This window comes from Alexandromys fortis, unplaced genomic scaffold, assembly GCF_014885135.2.
Source record: "Alexandromys fortis isolate MF-2015 unplaced genomic scaffold, M_Fortis_MF-2015_v1.1 scaffold_95, whole genome shotgun sequence".
NCBI lineage: Eukaryota > Metazoa > Chordata > Mammalia > Rodentia > Cricetidae > Alexandromys > Alexandromys fortis.
This window is the reverse complement of record NW_026067990.1, coordinates 3039038-3055901: the sequence shown is the minus strand read 5'-3', so window position 1 is coordinate 3055901 and position 16864 is coordinate 3039038. Positions and strand designations below refer to the sequence as shown.

The window sequence follows — 16864 nt, the reverse complement described above, 5'->3', positions numbered from 1 at the left end:
AAACCAATAGGTGCAGTAGGATCAAAAACCCATTGCCATTGTTCTTGGGGTCTCAGTAGTCCTCATTGTCCGCTATGTTCAGCGAGACCGGTTTTAACCCAGGCTTTTTCATACTCAGGCCAGCTGGCCTTGGTGAGTTCCCGATAGGACATCCCCATTGTCTCAGTGTGTGGGTGCACCCCTCGTGGTCCTGAGTTCCTTGCTCGTGCTCTCTCTCCTTCTGCTCCTGATTTGGACCTTGAGATTTCAGTCCGGTGCTCCAATGTGGGTCTCTGTCTCTGTCTCTGTCTCCTTTCATCGCCTGATGAAGGTTAATGTTCAGGAGGATGCCTATATGATTTTCTTTGGGTTCTCCTTCTTATTTAGCTTCTCTAAGAACCCGAATTATAGGCTCAATGTCCTTTATTTATGGCTAGAAACCAAATATGAATGAGTACATCCAACTTCTTAATGAAAAAAACAGCTTTCATGAGGAGTGTGTGTGTGTGTGTGTGTGTGTGTGTGTGTGTGTTTTAGAATCTGATAACTTTCCCATGCATTGGTATTACCACCTTGGCTATTATTCTCCTTAATTTGATCAGATTTAAAAAAAAACTAATTTTTTAAATAAAATTACATCAACTAAAAACTCAAAGTAATAAAGTAAAATATTGATCATTATTTTAGTGATGTAGGACTATCTAGACTGGTATTTCTCAACCTTCCTAATTCTGCTATCATTTATTATAGTTTCTCCTGTTGTGGTGACCCCCAACAATAAAATTACTTTCATTGCTACTTCATAACTGTAATTTTTCTACTGTTATGAATTGTATTTATTTGAATAATTTTCAAGATAGAGTTTTGCCAAAGGCATTGTGACTCACAGATTGAGAACCACTGATTCAGACTTTGGATGACAGAAAACAATGATATAGGATTCTAATCATTTGATTAAAATGCTGAGATAAATCTAATTCTTGTTTAAGACAATATCTAGTTAAATTTTCAGAAGTATCATGGGTGAGAATAAATGATATATTTTAGTGTGATTAATGCTACAACACTTTAATCTGGTTCAGTTCAAAAGTCAGCCAAACTTATAGGAAGGTAGAATAATTTGGTATAGGCTAAGTGATAGAAGCAGAATTTAATGGCAACACTGTCAAGTAAGTAGGTATCCTTATTCTTCTTTAAACTATGAATATTCTGCCGAAATTAAAATGTTTATGTCTATTAAACTTCTCTTTTGGGGGTATATAAATGAATATGTATGTTACTGTATGATGTGTGTGTCTGTGTATGTGTGTCCTTTATACATGTGTATAGGTTTAGGCACCAGTGTGTGGACATGGAGGCCACAGTGGGACATTGGACAACTTGCTCTATCACCCTCCAGCTTATTCCCTTGAAACTTAACCTGAAATCTCTAACCTGAATTTTAACCTGAAATCTCTAATTTAACCTGAAATTATGCTGGCAGTCAGAAAGACCTACCAACCCTCCTATTTCTACTTCATCATCCAACTTTGAGGTTACAGTCTAACTTACTTTGTTAAATGTGGGTTCTTGTGATTCAAATTTGGGTTCCCATGCTTGTAGAGCAAGCACTCTTCTCCACTGAGCCATCTCCCCAGGCTTGACACATTTATTTTAGTTGTTTTATTTTATTAAAAATTTCTGTCTCCTCCCCACCTCCCTTCCCCCCCTCCCCATGCCCCACTCCCCTCCCCTTCCCTTCCAGTCCTAAGAGAAGTCAGGGTGCCCTGCCCTGTGGGAAGTCCAAGGTTCTCCCCCCTCCACCCAAGTCTAGGAAGGTGAGCATCCAAACAGGCTAGGCTCACACAAAGCCAGTACATGCAGTAGGATCAAAACCCAGTGCCACTGTCCTTGACTTCTCAGCAGCCCTCATTGTCCACCATATTCAGAGAGTCCGGTATTTTTAGTTGGTTTTATACAGTTTCTGTCATATAACGGTTTGGGCAAGTTCTTGAGCTGAATATAAAGAAGTACACAGATAGAGAGTTCCTTCTTGATAGGCATATTTAATCACAGAGAAAAATAAAAAGGAAGGTGGAGAGAAAGGATAGTTTAACAGCTGAAATAGAATGAATTAAAAAGCTGGTAGTTGATTTTAGAAGACCTTTTTCTTTAGGATCTTAAGTCAAAAACATGGGAGAAATCAATTTAATTTGCACATTTAGATCATATGTCTGCCACCCGACGAAAGTTAATAAAGGACTTCAGCGGCATCTTTTTAACAATCTGTGAACAGTGCCGTTGTCATGAAATGTGTTGATCGCTGATCCTTACATTTAAGATCCTTATCTTTTAGTGGTTTTTGATGCCAGTGTTGTAAAATAATTGTGTTGTGAATAGAAAATATGTATTTTATGGAATATAAAGTTAAGTGAAGAGATAATAGAAAATTTCCTTAGCATAAGTTAAATATAAGGCAAAATTAAATATAAATTTAGTGTATCTGAGGCAATGGATTTTTCCTTGCATTGCTAGTTAGCCTATCATCACAAGTATTCAGAGTAGGTGCTTGATCAACTCTTGAGAAATACAAGTGACGTCAAGTGAGGGTTAGAACATTGAATTTTTGTCTTCTCTTAGTTGGGGATGTTCTGTGTTTGGGTTAATGGTACTTAGTCCTGGCAAGGTAACCTTTGGCTTTTTGGGGTATGAGAAGTCAGCACAGAGATAGGTCTTAGAATTAGAGAGACCTGTATTCAAAATTTCTCATGCCAATTACTAGCTCTGTGACACTGGGAATGTTTGTTAACTATTGTAGATTTCATTTTCTAGTCTATAAAATGGGGTGGACTATGCCTGTATGATAAGGTGGCAAATTGAAAAGACACAAAATGCTCAGTACAGTGCCTGGCACATAGTAAGCGCTCAATAAAATATTGCTATTATTATTATTATAATACTGTAAGTATTGTATATTCAAACATGACTATTTTTGGCAAAATTTTAATATTAATTCACTTCAAAATATGGTATACATGATGGCTTTAAAAGAAAGAATAAGAATTTTAATATTCTTCCTTGTTTGCTAATAAGTGACACCTGAAACAGTTCCATTGTTCTTTCAGTAATTCTTTTATACTGTATTTATAATGTGATTACTATTGCACAATGTTGATTTATCTGGTGATTAGAGGTAAAGACTTTTTGATATAAATGTCTAGTACTCTTGAAAATCCATCTACTTAGTCCCACTTTAAATATAATTAAGGCACTCTGATATAGGTAATGATGATAAATCTGTATAGAATGCCTTCTTGACCACTAAATTTTTAGCTTAGTTTCCTTACAAATAATTGTGCAAGGCAAAGTATTCTTGATAGGCAAGGGAGATTCTTTACAACTGACTTCTGAACTTTTTGATATTTCATACATTTATCATGGAATTTAGGAATTTTTAAGGATTGGTATTTAGAAAATAGGGTATTCATCAAGACTTTGGTAGTGTGATTTTAAAACTATGCATCTTTCATTGCCTCATTCAATTTCAGACTACTGCCTACTAGTATTATTGCAGATTACTTCCATCACAAACCTTTCTTTCAACTTTGAATACTTGGTATGCTAGGCACTGTATGTGCCTTGGTACCTCTCTCCATGACTATCATCATCTTTGGTAGTGATCCACACATTGCCTTGTAAGAAGACCCACATGAATGCCCACTGTATCATTGATAGTTGTTTGATTTTTAAGTCATGGGCCATTCCCAGTGCACCTTACTAGTTTTGATTTATTGAGTTCTTTGTGTGCAATACATGTGCCAATTCCTGTCCTTGTAAGCATTTTCTAGTATAAATACTGAGGGACTTGAGGCTATACCTCAGCTTTCATTTCATATGGCTGTTATGTAAGTTCTAGGGAGTGAGATCAGAACTTTACATATATTTTTATCCATGAGATGACCCTACTAAATTATAATTTTCTTCATTTTCCCTGTCTACAGGGGTGGGCTCTCTCTCTCTCTCTCTCTCTCTCTCTCTCTCTCTCTCTCTCTCTCTCTCTCTCTCTTTCTCTCTCTGTATGTGTACAAGTAATTTTCTAGCTCTAGCTTCTATCTTCCGTGACTGGGACTTAGGCCCAGGCTACTAATCTACTAATTTTGTCTCTGAATATAAGGGCTCCTAAACAATTGCCAGCCTTAACTCCTGATTTTCAGAATGTTATACAATATCTTTTGTGCCACTAGGCTCCAAAACGTTGCATCTGTACTCTTGCATGTGAATGCTAGCCTTGGATGTGCTTAAGTTTACTATACTCTAGGTTTGATATCTAGAGCTGGCTTGGCAAACTACAGCCTTTAGGCCAAATCCACCCACATACACATTTTAAAAATAATTTGTTTTAGTGGAATATAGCTCTAGCTATAATTTTCCTTGTCTGTGTTTACACTAATAGCATAATTGAGTAGTTTCAATAGACACTATTACATTTTAACAAACCAATCTTTTACAGAAAGTATTTGCTGAACCCTGATCTAGAACCAAGTAATTTTTCTAGTTGAAGGTAGTAAATATTCTTCGATAATTTTCATTCTACTGGCATTTATTCTGTCAATCCATAAATGCTAAAAAGTCAGTTCATTGAGATTGTGGAGATAGGTTCTAGCACATTCAAATTACTTTGTTCCTTGAACTTCCTCTTCCTCTTTGTTATCTACTTGTTGCCCTTGTTTTCTTTTTAGTAGAAGAGATGTTGTGATTGTAAAAGCCTGTGCAATGATTTAACTATCTTTTAATCTAATATCTACATCATAATACAAACATGGTCTTCTAATTTCTAAGATCAGGCCTTTCTATCTTTCAGTATCTCTAACTCAGGTCTTCTAAGTTCCACAAAGGACAATAGCTTGGATAACTTGATTTTCCTCACATCACAACATCCCTATTTTCTAGTCTCTGGCCTGAAGCATTTCCAGTTCTTGTGTTTTCTAATCTATCTAGTATATTAGAGTTGTTAAAAGCCTCCCATCTTCCAATATTTTTTATCAATACTTAAAGTTAAGCCCTGCCTTTCACAGGCCAAAGAAATACATTTCAGTTCTTCTGTGGTCCCAATCACTCAACATTTCCTATTTGCAGGCTTTCTGGAGTCCATTTATTTGATAGCACCCAAGTGTAGCTTTTCCAGTGTACTGTAGTGTATTTTTCAGTTATCAGATTATTATTATTATGTATTAATATCTTCTAAATCTTGATATAACAGTCTTTTTAAAAATCAAATTTATTAGTTGACTATTTCATGCATGTATACATAATGCATTAAGATTACTCATCTCTATCCTTTCTAATCTCCCCCTTTTCCCTGTCAATTGTCATCTTCACTATAAATCTGTTTACTACACTCATATCTCTTTTGTTTTGTGATCCACTGAGTTTAACAAGGGCCAGCCATATAACCATGAGTGTGGAACTATCCCTTGGAGTATTGGAGACTCATTAGAGTCACATCTGAAGACAGTGACTCCCCTTATCCTAGTATAAGTAAGTAGCCAGTAGTTCCCTAAGGGAGAACAGGAACCCATTAGTCTTTTTCTCATCTGTGATTGACAAACCCCATCTTGTGATAGGCTCAGTAAAGGTAACTGCATTTATTGTGAGTTCCTGATAGCAATGGCTTTGTCATGCCCAGAATATAGCATTTCATTTCCTTTTCTCTGTCATCCTGCTCTTGCATTCTTTCAAGTCTGATAATGTCTTTTTATTGCCAGTTCTTCCCTGACAGGAACTCTCATTTTCTAACACTCAGGGTTCCATTACTCTGAACTCATAAATAACAAGATCTTCTAGCATCTAGAGCTCTTAAAATCTAGGGTTACCAAATCATTTAAACTTAATTCTTATAAATTATGTCAGTATTTTGACAGGACTATGATAACGTTGAGGTTTTCTATTATCTCTCAATAGGTGGGGTTTTCGAATTTGTGATTTGTAAATGTCCATGTCTTTTGTTATCCATAAAACTACTGATTAAGGGTTCAAAAATACAAGATATGTAATGACTTGATTATCCAAGACTTCTAATATAGGGCTTTAACTATCAAATATGCAAATATTCAGGGCCTCTGAAATCTTTAATGTCCAACATAACCAATGTTTTCAAAAATTCAGTATTTCCAAAAATCCCATGCTTATGATGTTTCCAATATCTAGGGTTTCCAGTGGTGCCAGTATCAAGGTCTTCCAATATCTCCAGGTCTTCTAGCAACTGCAAGTCTTCCAACAATATCAAGATCTTCCAGACAATCCTGAACTTCCAGAAAATGCATGTCTTCCAGACAATCCATGTCGTCCAACAACCTCCAAGTCTTCCAGCAAATCCAGTCTTCCATAAAATCCAGACCTTCCAGGAAAATCGATGTCTTCCAGAAAAATCCACGTCTTCCAGAAGAATCCAAGTCTTCCAGTGCAATCTACGTCTTCCAGAAAAATGTCTTCCACAAAATCCAAGTCTTTCCATCAATCCAAGTCTTCCAGAAAAAATCCCAGTCTTCCAGCCAGTCCATGTCTTCCAGGAAAATCAGTGTCTTCCAGTCAATCCAGGTCTTCCAGAAAAATCCAGGTCTTCAAGATAATCTATGTCTTCCACAAGTTGAAGTCTTCCAGAAACTCAAGTCTTCCACTAAATTCAGGTCTTCCAATAGATCCATGTCTTCCAATAACCTCCAGGTCTTCCAGCCAAGGTATGTCTTCCTGAAGATGTACGTCTTCCTGAAAATTGATGTCTTCCAGAAACTTCTCAGTCTTCCACATATTCATGTCTTCCAAATAATCTTGGTCTTCCAGATAATTCAGATCTTCCTGAAAATCCATGTCTTCCAGAAAATTTATGTCTTCCCAATATCTATGTCTTCCAGTAATCTTCTGGTCTTCCATCATCTACATCTTACAGAAAATCCATGTCTTCCATCAAATCCATAGCTTCCAGGAAGTCCATGTCTTCCAGGTAATCTATGTCTTCCCAAATATCTGTGTCTTCCTCAAAATCCAGGTCTTCCCCAAAATCCAAGTCTTCCCAAAATCCAGGTCTTCCAAAAAATCCATGTCTTCCCAAAAATCTACATCTTCCTGAAAATCCATGTCTTCCTGGAAATTCACGTCTTCCTGGAAATCCACGTCTTCCCAGAAATCCAAGTCTTCCCAAAAAATCCAGGTCTTCCTGGAAATCCACGTCTTCCTGAAGATCTATGTCTTCCTGGAAATCCACGTCTTCCCGAAAATCTACATCTTCCTAAAGATCCGTGTCTTCCTGGAAATGCACGTCTTCCCAGAAATCCAAGTCTTCCCAAAAATCTACATCTTCCTGGAAATCCACGTCTTCCTGAAAATCCACGTCTTCCTGGAAATCTACGTCTTCCTGAACATCTATGTCTTCCTGAAAATCGATGTCTTCCCGGAAATCCATGTCTTCCCGGAAATCCAAGTCTTCCCAAAAATTCAGGTCTTCCTGAAAATCCACGTCTTCCTGGAAATCCACGTCTTCCTGAAAGACCATGTCTTCCTAGAAATCCACATCTTCCCAGAAATCCAAGTCTTCCCGAAAAATCCAGGTCTTCCTGGAAATCCACGTCTTCCTGAAAATCTACGTCTTCCTGAAAATCCACGTCTTCCTGGAAATCCACGTCTTCCCAGAAATCAATGTCTTCCTGGAAATCCAAGTCTTCCCAAAAAATCCAGGTCTTCCTGGAAATCTACGTCTTCCTGAAAATCTATGTCTTCCTGAAAATCCACGTCTTCCCGGAAATCCATGTCTTCCCAGAAATCCATGTCTTCCGGGAAATCCCAGGTCTTCCTGGAAATCCAAGTCTTCCTGAAATTCCAGGTCTTCCTGAAAATCCACGTCTTCCTGGAAATCCACGTCTTCCTGAAAATCCACGTCTTCCTGGAAACCCACGTCTTCCCAGAAATCAATGTCTTCCTGGAAATCCAAGTCTTCCCAAAAAATCCAGGTCTTCCTGGAAATCCACGTCTTCCTGAATATCTACGTCTTCCTGAAAATCCATGTCTTCCTGGAAATCCACGTCTTCCTGACAATCTACGTCTTCCTGGAAATCCACGTCTTCCTGAGAGTCCACGTCTTCCTGAAAATCCAGGTCTTCCCGGAAATCAATGTCTTCCTGAAAATCCAAGTCTTCCCAAAAATCCAGGTCTTCCTGGAAATCCACGTCTTCCTGAAAATCCACGTCTTCCTGAAAATCCACGTCTTCCTGGAAATCCACGTCTTCCTGAAAATCCACGTCTTCCTGGAAACCCACGTCTTCCCAGAAATCAATGTCTTCCTGGAAATCCAAGTCTTCCCAAAAAATCCAGGTCTTCCTGGAAATCCACGTCTTCCTGAATATCTACGTCTTCCTGAAAATCCATGTCTTCCTGGAAATCCACGTCTTCCTGACAATCTACGTCTTCCTGGAAATCCACGTCTTCCTGAGAGTCCACGTCTTCCTGAAAATCCAGGTCTTCCCGGAAATCAATGTCTTCCTGAAAATCCAAGTCTTCCCAAAAATCCAGGTCTTCCTGGAAATCCACGTCTTCCTGAAAATCCACGTCTTCCTGAAAATCCATGTCTGCCTGGAAATCCACGTCTTCCCAGAAATCCAAGTCTTCCCAAAAATCCACATCTTCCTAAAAATTCACGTCTTCCTGAAAATCCATGTCTTCCTGGAAATCCAAGTCTTTCCAAAAAAAATCCAGGTCTTCCTGGAAATCCGCGTCTTCCTGAAAATCCACGTCTTCCTGAAAATCCACGTCTTCCTGAAAGTCCACGTCTTCCTGAAAGTCCACGTCTTCCTGGAAATCCATGTCTTCCCGGAAATCCATGTCTCTCCAGAAATCCAAGTCTTCCCAAAAATTCCAGGTCTTCCTGGAAATCCAGGTCTTCCTGGAAATCCAGGTCTTCCCCCAAAATCCAGGTCTTCCTGGAAATCCACTTCTTCCTGGAAATCCAGGTCTTCCTGGAAATCCATGTCTTCCCAAAACTCTACGTCTTCCTGAAAAGCCACGTCTTCCTGAAAATCTAAGTCTTCCCAGAAATCCAGGTCTTCCCAAAAAATCCACGTCTTCCTGAAAATCTACGTCTTCCTGAAAATCCACGTCTTCCTAGAAATCCAGGTCTTCCTGGAAATCCATGTCTTTCCGGAAATCCAAGTCTTCCCAAAAACTCCAGGTCTTCCTGAAAATCCACGTCTTCCTGAAAATCTAGATCTTCCTGAAAATCCACGTCTTCCTGGAAATCCAGGTCTTCCTGGAAATCCATGTCTTCCCAGAAATCCAAGTCTTCCCAAAAAAATCCAGGTCTTCCTGGAAATCCACTTCTTCCTGGAAATCCAAGTCTTCCCAGAAATCCAGGTATTCCTGGAAATCCATGTCTTCCCAAAAATCTACGTCTTCCTGAAAATCCACGTCTTCCCGAAAATCTAAGTCTTCCCAGAAATCTAAGTCTTCCCAGAAATCCAAGTCTTCCCAGAAAACCAAGTCTTCCCAAAAATCCAGGTCTTCCTGGAAATCCTTGTCTTCCCAGAAATCAAAGTCTTCCCTAAAAATCCATGTCTTCCTGAAAATCTACATCTTCCTGAAAAATCCATGTCTTCCCAAAAATCCACAACTTCCCGAAAATCCACAGCTTCCCGAAAATCCACGTCTTCGCAAAAATCCACATCTTCCTAGAAATCCACGTCTTCCCGAAAATCCACGTCTTCCTGAAAATCCACGTCTTCCTGGAAATCCATGTCTTCCTGAAAATCCACGTCTTCCTGGAAATCCATGTCTTCCTGAAAATCCACGTCTTCCTGAAAAATCCACTTCTTCCCAAAAATCCACTTCTTCTGGAAAAATCCATGTCTTCCAAAGAGTACATGTCTACCTACACCTCCAGGTCTTCCAGCATCTCCAGGGCTTCCAGCATCTGCCTGTCCTCCAGCATCGCCACATCTTCCAACATCTGTGTCTTCCAATACCTTCAGGTTTTCCTGTAACTACCCAGTCTTCCATCAGCAGGCTCCATATCTGCGCCTTCCAGTGTCTCCAGTGTATCGTTTTCTGATATTCAGGTTTTCCAGTGTCTTCCATATCCAGGTATTGAAAGTTGTTATATAGTTTATTTTTCCCAATATTTACCTAGTTTGGGGATTTTTCAAATCTAGTCTTTCCATCTAAGTCTTTCTAGGTGCAGATAGTTTTAGACTAATTTCTCAAATTAACTATTACTGCTTTTAGTAGAACTAGCTTCAGAATATTTAAAAGCATATTAGCTCTTACATATCAAGTTTTAGGGGGCAACAGTAGTATTGTTTGTGACTTTTTTGAAATTAGAAAATGTATATTCTTTATAACTTTTAAAAGGTTGTGTTAAGAAAGAGGCTCTATAGAACTGATGCAGTAATTTTACAACTTAGGCAATCGTTATGGTTTTGATAGTCAACAATGTTCAAACACAAATGAAAATTTTTTATGGGAAGATTTCATGCTTAAAGACTAATTTTATATCTATGTAAAGATAGTGGCATATATTGATTTATTTTGTCTGTTTTTAATATTTGTCCCTATGTGGTAATAATAATAATAATAATAATAATAATAATAATAATAATAATAACAATAATGCAAAGCATTTGCTGTGTCCAGGCACCATTCTAAGATCCTTACATGCATCAACTCATTTAATCTTCACAACTCATTGTGATAGGAGTTATTATTATCTCTGTTTTACAGATGAGGAAAGTGGTATATAGTGGTGAAGTAACTTGTCTAAAAGACAGAACTAGTAAATAAAAGAGCTAGGATTGAACTCAGCTAGCCTGCTTCTAAAATTCATGATTCTACCACTATGCTCTCTTTTTCATTGTAACTGATGATGAAAATTGGGATGAAAGTGAGGGGAACTAAAGTTTTATGGTTCCCATATTGTATGTAGAATATTATAAAATCTCGTGTGTCATATTTTAACCTGTCACTGTCTGAGCCTTATTTGAATCAAGTCATCCTAAAACCAGCTACTGTACCACCCCCTTGCTCATGCACATGAAAGTAGGTACCAATATTTCCTGATACCAGGTTAAAAGAAGGATACAGTGAGGTACTGAATTCAAATACACCTTACTTAGAATTACAGTCATAGCTTCATGCTTGGAATTTTAATGCTTAGAAATTTAACTTTCCTTTCCAGTTTAATACCTTGTCACTTATCATTCTCCAGTCTTAACCATGCTATCTGGATCACTTACTATTAGTTTGTTTTTGACCTCCAGGATCTTCATGCTTCTTCAGATATCACTGACTTCCTGGGTTCCTGACCATTCACTGCCTTGTATCCACATAATGGTAACTATAACTTAAATCCCAAGCTGATGAGCTAGAGAGCTGTCTTTTCTTGATTCTCTAAGTCTCAAATCTCCTCAGGCACAGATAGCAATGTTGCTACTCATACCTCTGGTTGATATGAAAACATAAAAGACATATAATAAACTTATAGTTAGGCAAGTAATATCCGAAGATTTGCAGTCATCTGTGTGATAACAAAAAGTAACAACAATAACAATTGAAATATCAATACATTTTGAATTAGAGTTGACAAAGTGCTATCACCTCATTTATTCATCCATTCATTCATTCATTCAATAAATATTTATTGAGCGCCAAATTTGTGCCAGGCATTTTTAATAGACCTTAAAATTATTTGGGGCTACGGATAATTTTCAGTTGTGGTAAAGGCATGGAGAAAAAGTAAGTATAGGATGCTGTGAGAATTTTTAAAGTCAAGAAGTCAAATTCATACTGATGCTAAAGAATCTTTCTTTTTGGAGTGTTACAGTAAGCTTGCGATTTAGATAATATAGGTGAATTTATATCAGTTTTACCTAATTAGAGCAATGGGTATGGGTTTAAGGTGTTGTCTGAGCTTCTTTTTTCCCTTCACTTCCATTCTGCCTTAATCAGAAACGTTGATAATTTGTAATTTTAACCATTTTATCCAAAGCATTTTCCTAATTATTTTCAATGTGAATAATGCAAGCTGGGTGTGCTAGCTGCGGTCTCAGCATTCTATGGACTAAAACAGGCAGAGTGAGAGTTAAAGGCCAGCTTGGCCTGCATAAGGAGAGTTTGTCTCAAGAAAAGGTAGATAAGTTTTAGAAGACTGTGATGGCCAGGTAGCTAAAGCATTAGACTCAGAAAAAATATATAGATAATTCATACATAATGGTATTCCCTATAGTTACTGGCTATAACAAAAATGGAAAAAAAAATTCTAGATTATGTGTGTGTGTGTGCGTCCAGTTATATCATTGTATGTCCAGTTATATCATTGTCTGTGAGTGTATATGCACATGTGCAGGAGTAGAGAAATCATATATGAGTGTCATTCTTCAGAAGTCCTTTGCCTTGTTTATTTGTGTCTATTTGTGTCTTTTGTTGTTGTTTGTTTTGACCCAAGGTCTCTCACTGGTCTAGAGCTTTCAATTAGGCCAAATGGTCCCTTGTGTCCATATGTCTCTGCCTCCCTAGTGCTGGAATTAGAAGGGCATAACACTACATCTAACCCTTTAAAAATATAACTCCTCATGTTTGTGAAGTATATGCTTTACTATACGGGTTATATCCCCAGTCACTAGCTCTAGCTTTAAGGCAATAAATAAGTAAATGTCTTGTTTATATATGCTATTCGTCATTAAAATATGTATGGCTTGTGCATTAATTAATGTTAGTTTCAAAATTAGCTCGATGATATAAAGTGTGACTTTAGTTATTTTTCAAACATATGATTAGAGACAAATGGCCACCAGAGAATGTGAACTGGTTATTATAGCGTAAGAAGGATGTGTGGGATCTTTTTTTAAATATTTCTACTGTTTTCCCCCATAGTATAACCATACAAAAATTATGTTGAAGAAAAACATTTAATCAGTTGTATACAGTTTATTATTTATTTGCCTTTCTAAAATGTATATGTAACTTTTTTATTTCAAAACTTCAAAATATAAAGAAATAAAATTAAAAAGCTTATTCTCAAATTTTCTCAGTTCTTACAGAAAATCATTATAAAGATTTTATGTTCTTTCAGAATTTTCAGCATATTTTTCTTTTTAAAATGGAATGAGTCCACTATGTAACCTAATATTTTACTTAATAAATTGTTAATTTCCACAAGAGTAAACTGTGATTTCATGTTAAAATTTTAATACAAGGTATATTTATTTCATTTCCTTTTAGTAGACATTATATTCCTTCCAACATTTTAAGATTATTAAAACATGTTGTGAGGAGTGCACAGACAGCACAAGTTGTATGGTACCCAAACTGCCATCACATTACAATTCAGTTTGTACTATGGCAAAACTTGTATACATAGTACTTAGATAAAGAATTAAAGTGAGAAGTCACTGGTTCAAAGATTGATAACTTCAATGTGTTTTTTTTTTTTCACAGAAAAACTTACAAGCAATCCAGATGCCAAAATTTGAGAGATGGTTAAGAAAAAATTATATGGTAGCTACTTTCCAGAAGTTCCAGTTTACACCTGGAAGAATTACTGAAATGCTACCACGTTCACAAGGTGGTATCAGTAAAATGAACAGTCACATACAAATANATAATATATATATATTCATGGCTCGTAGATGGGAAATGGCATAGGTATCTTCAGAAAAGGAACCAGAATCTACCTCCTAAAATTTTAGCAGAAAAAATTCCAAAAGGAGGCCAAGTTCAGCTTATATTTATTTTTATTAAAGAAACAATAGCTCAGTCAGTAAAGTAGCTGCCACACAAGCATGATATCTTGAGTTTAGATGCCCAGCACCCACATAAAAGTGGCAGTATCTATCTGAAAACCAATTGTTGAAGGAGGTTGGTAGAGGTAGGTAGATCCTTGGAGCTCATCAGCCAGGGTAGTAGCTTTGATAAGTTCCAAATTCATTAAGAGACGCTGTCTTAACAAGTAACATGAAACCTGATCATAGAAGATGCTTGAAATGCAAGTGTTCACAATGCATGTATAGCTGCATGCACATGTGCACATACTCACATGATGCTTATAATAATTGGTAAGCAGGGACAATAATACATAGAGTAAAAGCAAAAAGCATTCCTTTCCTAACACTACTGCATAGAAATAGCTACGATTATTTGACTCTTCTTACTGATTTATCTATTAATGTCAATCTATTGTTGAGTATTTCACAGAATAGAATTGTTATATATAGTTACATAGCATATAAATAGAATTAATATTGTAAAACTTCCTGTTCATTAGAAAGTCATTTTGCTGCATTAATTATTATTAGGTTCTTTTTGATACATGATAGTCTTAATGTTTTTTTTTCTTCTGTTTTGGGTGTTTGTTTGTTTGTTTGTTTTTGGTAGCATAATCATTTCCTGTTTCCAGACTTCCAACCTTCTCTGCTACTTTGTTTCTAGTGCCCCCCTTTTGAAATAACACCTAATACCGTATTTTTACTTTCTAACAAAGTCAGCTTGTATTAATAGATAATTAAAGCATTGAGCTGTTTTCCATGTGGTCTGTCTCTTGATAGTCCACGTCTTCATCGCTTCTCCTCAGAGTGCTGCAACTATGAAAACAAAAGGAAATTCTGCAACCGTATTTTTTCTGAGAATGTTTACCTTTTGATTCATAGTTTTAAAGTTTACATTAATTACATTTGGTACTGATTTATTCTTCTATTTTGAATTTTTGTCAATTTTTCCTTTCTGCATTTGTCAGAGTGTATGACTTCTTTTTAATTTTCTGTTTTGTAATTATAATAAATTGTTGAATTGTTCCCTTCCTCCCTCCAAACCCTCCCATATTCCACTGTCCTTCTCCTTCAAAGTCATGACCTATTTGTTTATTAATTGGTGTAATTTGCATATATACATATATACATAGATATCCCTAAATGCAACCTGTTCACTCTGTATAATGCTACTTGTATGTTAGTTTTTAGGGCTGACTACATGTCAATGGATTTCTTTTATCTCTAATTATTTAAAAGTTTGAAGTGTCACTTTTATTCTAATATAATTATATTGATATATATGTATTTATTTATATACTTTTATATTGTAACTTTCGAGGTGAAGTTTTTAAAATAAAAATGGAGAAAGTATCTTATCTTAAATGTGTCAAGTGTTGGTTCTTTTTCATTCCTTTGTGGGTTCTTATCATACAAGTTTTGTTGTTTACAATTGTTTATTACACAGAGTAGAACATGTAATGCTGCACATGTGCAGAGCTCAGAGGCCACCTCATCTCATCAGCCTTTGTCTGTCCCTCACTGCTCCTGTCCATTCTGGTTACTACTGCCAGATTACTCTTCACAAGGGTAATGGTAAGCACCTTAAAATACCTGTTTCCTAATGAAATATGAGCATCCACGTCCTCTGTAACCCTCTTAATATACCCATATCTGTTTTAGCCTTGCCTATGAATCATCTATGCGCCTTGGTTTCTTTCATATCTCAAACATCAGTATTTGTTCCTTGTTTTATTTAATTCATTTGTTCTCTACTTTTTTTTTCTGAAGCTGGTATGTGTATGTATGTATGTATGTATGTGTGTGTGTGTGTGTGTGTATGGTGTGGTGTGTGTGTATGGTGGTGTGTGTGTGTGTGTATGTGTGTGTGTATAAGAGAGAGAACATTTGTGTGCCTGTGTGTGTGTATTTGGCAATACTTAGGGCATTTTTCTTTTTTTCTTTTTCTTTTACTAGTTTTCTGAAAGTGGATGTTTAAGTTTTCAGGGAAACTGGAATATTTTGATCACAAAATGGTTGGAAGAAACATCTTTTTTTTACCCTGAAACAGTCAAACATTTTGTGTATATCAAAAAAGAGACATTTTGACCATATCTTAAAGTAGCCGTTCACCGTAAAACAAAGGTTTCATTCCACCCTGAGGAACAGTGCTGACTTTCTTTACTTCCGTTGACACCTTTCCTCAATTTCTCAGTTTCTCTACTCTCTTAAGGCTTCATAGCACAAGAATCTCCATCTGCCACTTCAATTAGAGGTGCCTGGGTCATGCCAGCACTTAATCCTGGACCATAAATTCTTTCCAAAGTTTCTGTCAGCTACTCTAAGCTCAAGGCCTCTCCAGAGTCTCTGATTTGATTTTAGTCCATGGAATGAAGCCAAGGTCTCAGGACCTTAAAAAAGTAACATTTTCTGACAAATACCATGAATTAGTTTTATCTTGCCCTTATTCCTTTGGAACAATTTTTCCAGCATATTTGGGCTTGTACTTCTCCCTCTACCATTTCCTACAACATGGGAGTTGTAGGTGTAGTTCCAAGCACTAGTCTCCTAAACAGTTATAACTACATACCCCTCAGAATCTTGGGCACCAAGAGAAGCTTTGCTGAGACAGGAAAACTCCAAACTTTGGGAGCTTGCTTCAATGATAATCAGAATTCCTTATTGATGCTAGCTTAGACTTGTTCTCCAGGGTTGACAGAATTCTAACATGGACAGGAGGCATTTTTAAGACTTCTTAAGGTCAATAGGATGGAACTGGCCTGCCTGGAAGGTCACATAGCAATAGGTATAAATATAGGAAGTTCATAAAGGGTGCTAACATTACAATCTGCCACTGTTCTCTCTCCCTTTTTTTGAGTGGATCTTGTCTGTCTGTTGTTCCACATGCAGAATGCCTTGTTTCCTTCCCAAGAACCTCATCGGTTCTTCATATGGTGGACAAACAAGAATGAAATGGGAGTAGACAACCACAAAAACATTCAAAAAAAGAATGCAAGTCAGATAACAGTCAGTGGTCATTAATAATTTAAAATGAAGATTGTGAGGGACAGATGGGCTATGATTGCAGTATAGTTCTAATCACTGTAAGCGGCACTGTTCTTCATTCT

The 16864-nt window shown here is 36.8% G+C and overlaps 1 protein-coding gene across 2 annotated transcripts in view; it reads left to right on the top strand.

The window, feature by feature from the left end:
• The window catches only part of LOC126512091 (uncharacterized), a 63307-nt gene extending 49717 nt beyond the window's left edge, over nucleotides 1-13590 (top strand). The window contains exons 5-8 of one of the 2 annotated variants that reach the window (XM_050159652.1): nucleotides 6166-7634; nucleotides 7835-7888; nucleotides 8521-8866; nucleotides 8958-13590. In XM_050159652.1, the coding sequence (XP_050015609.1) occupies nucleotides 7091-7634; nucleotides 7835-7888; nucleotides 8521-8866; nucleotides 8958-9003 (990 nt within the window). In that variant the 5' untranslated portion in view covers nucleotides 6166-7090 and the 3' untranslated portion in view covers nucleotides 9004-13590. Of the gene's footprint in view, nucleotides 1-1012; nucleotides 7635-7834; nucleotides 7889-8520; nucleotides 8867-8957 lie in introns of those variants that run through there. The other variant, XM_050159651.1, reaches the window with a different exon arrangement.
• The last annotated feature ends 3274 nt before the right edge of the window (nucleotides 13591-16864 follow it).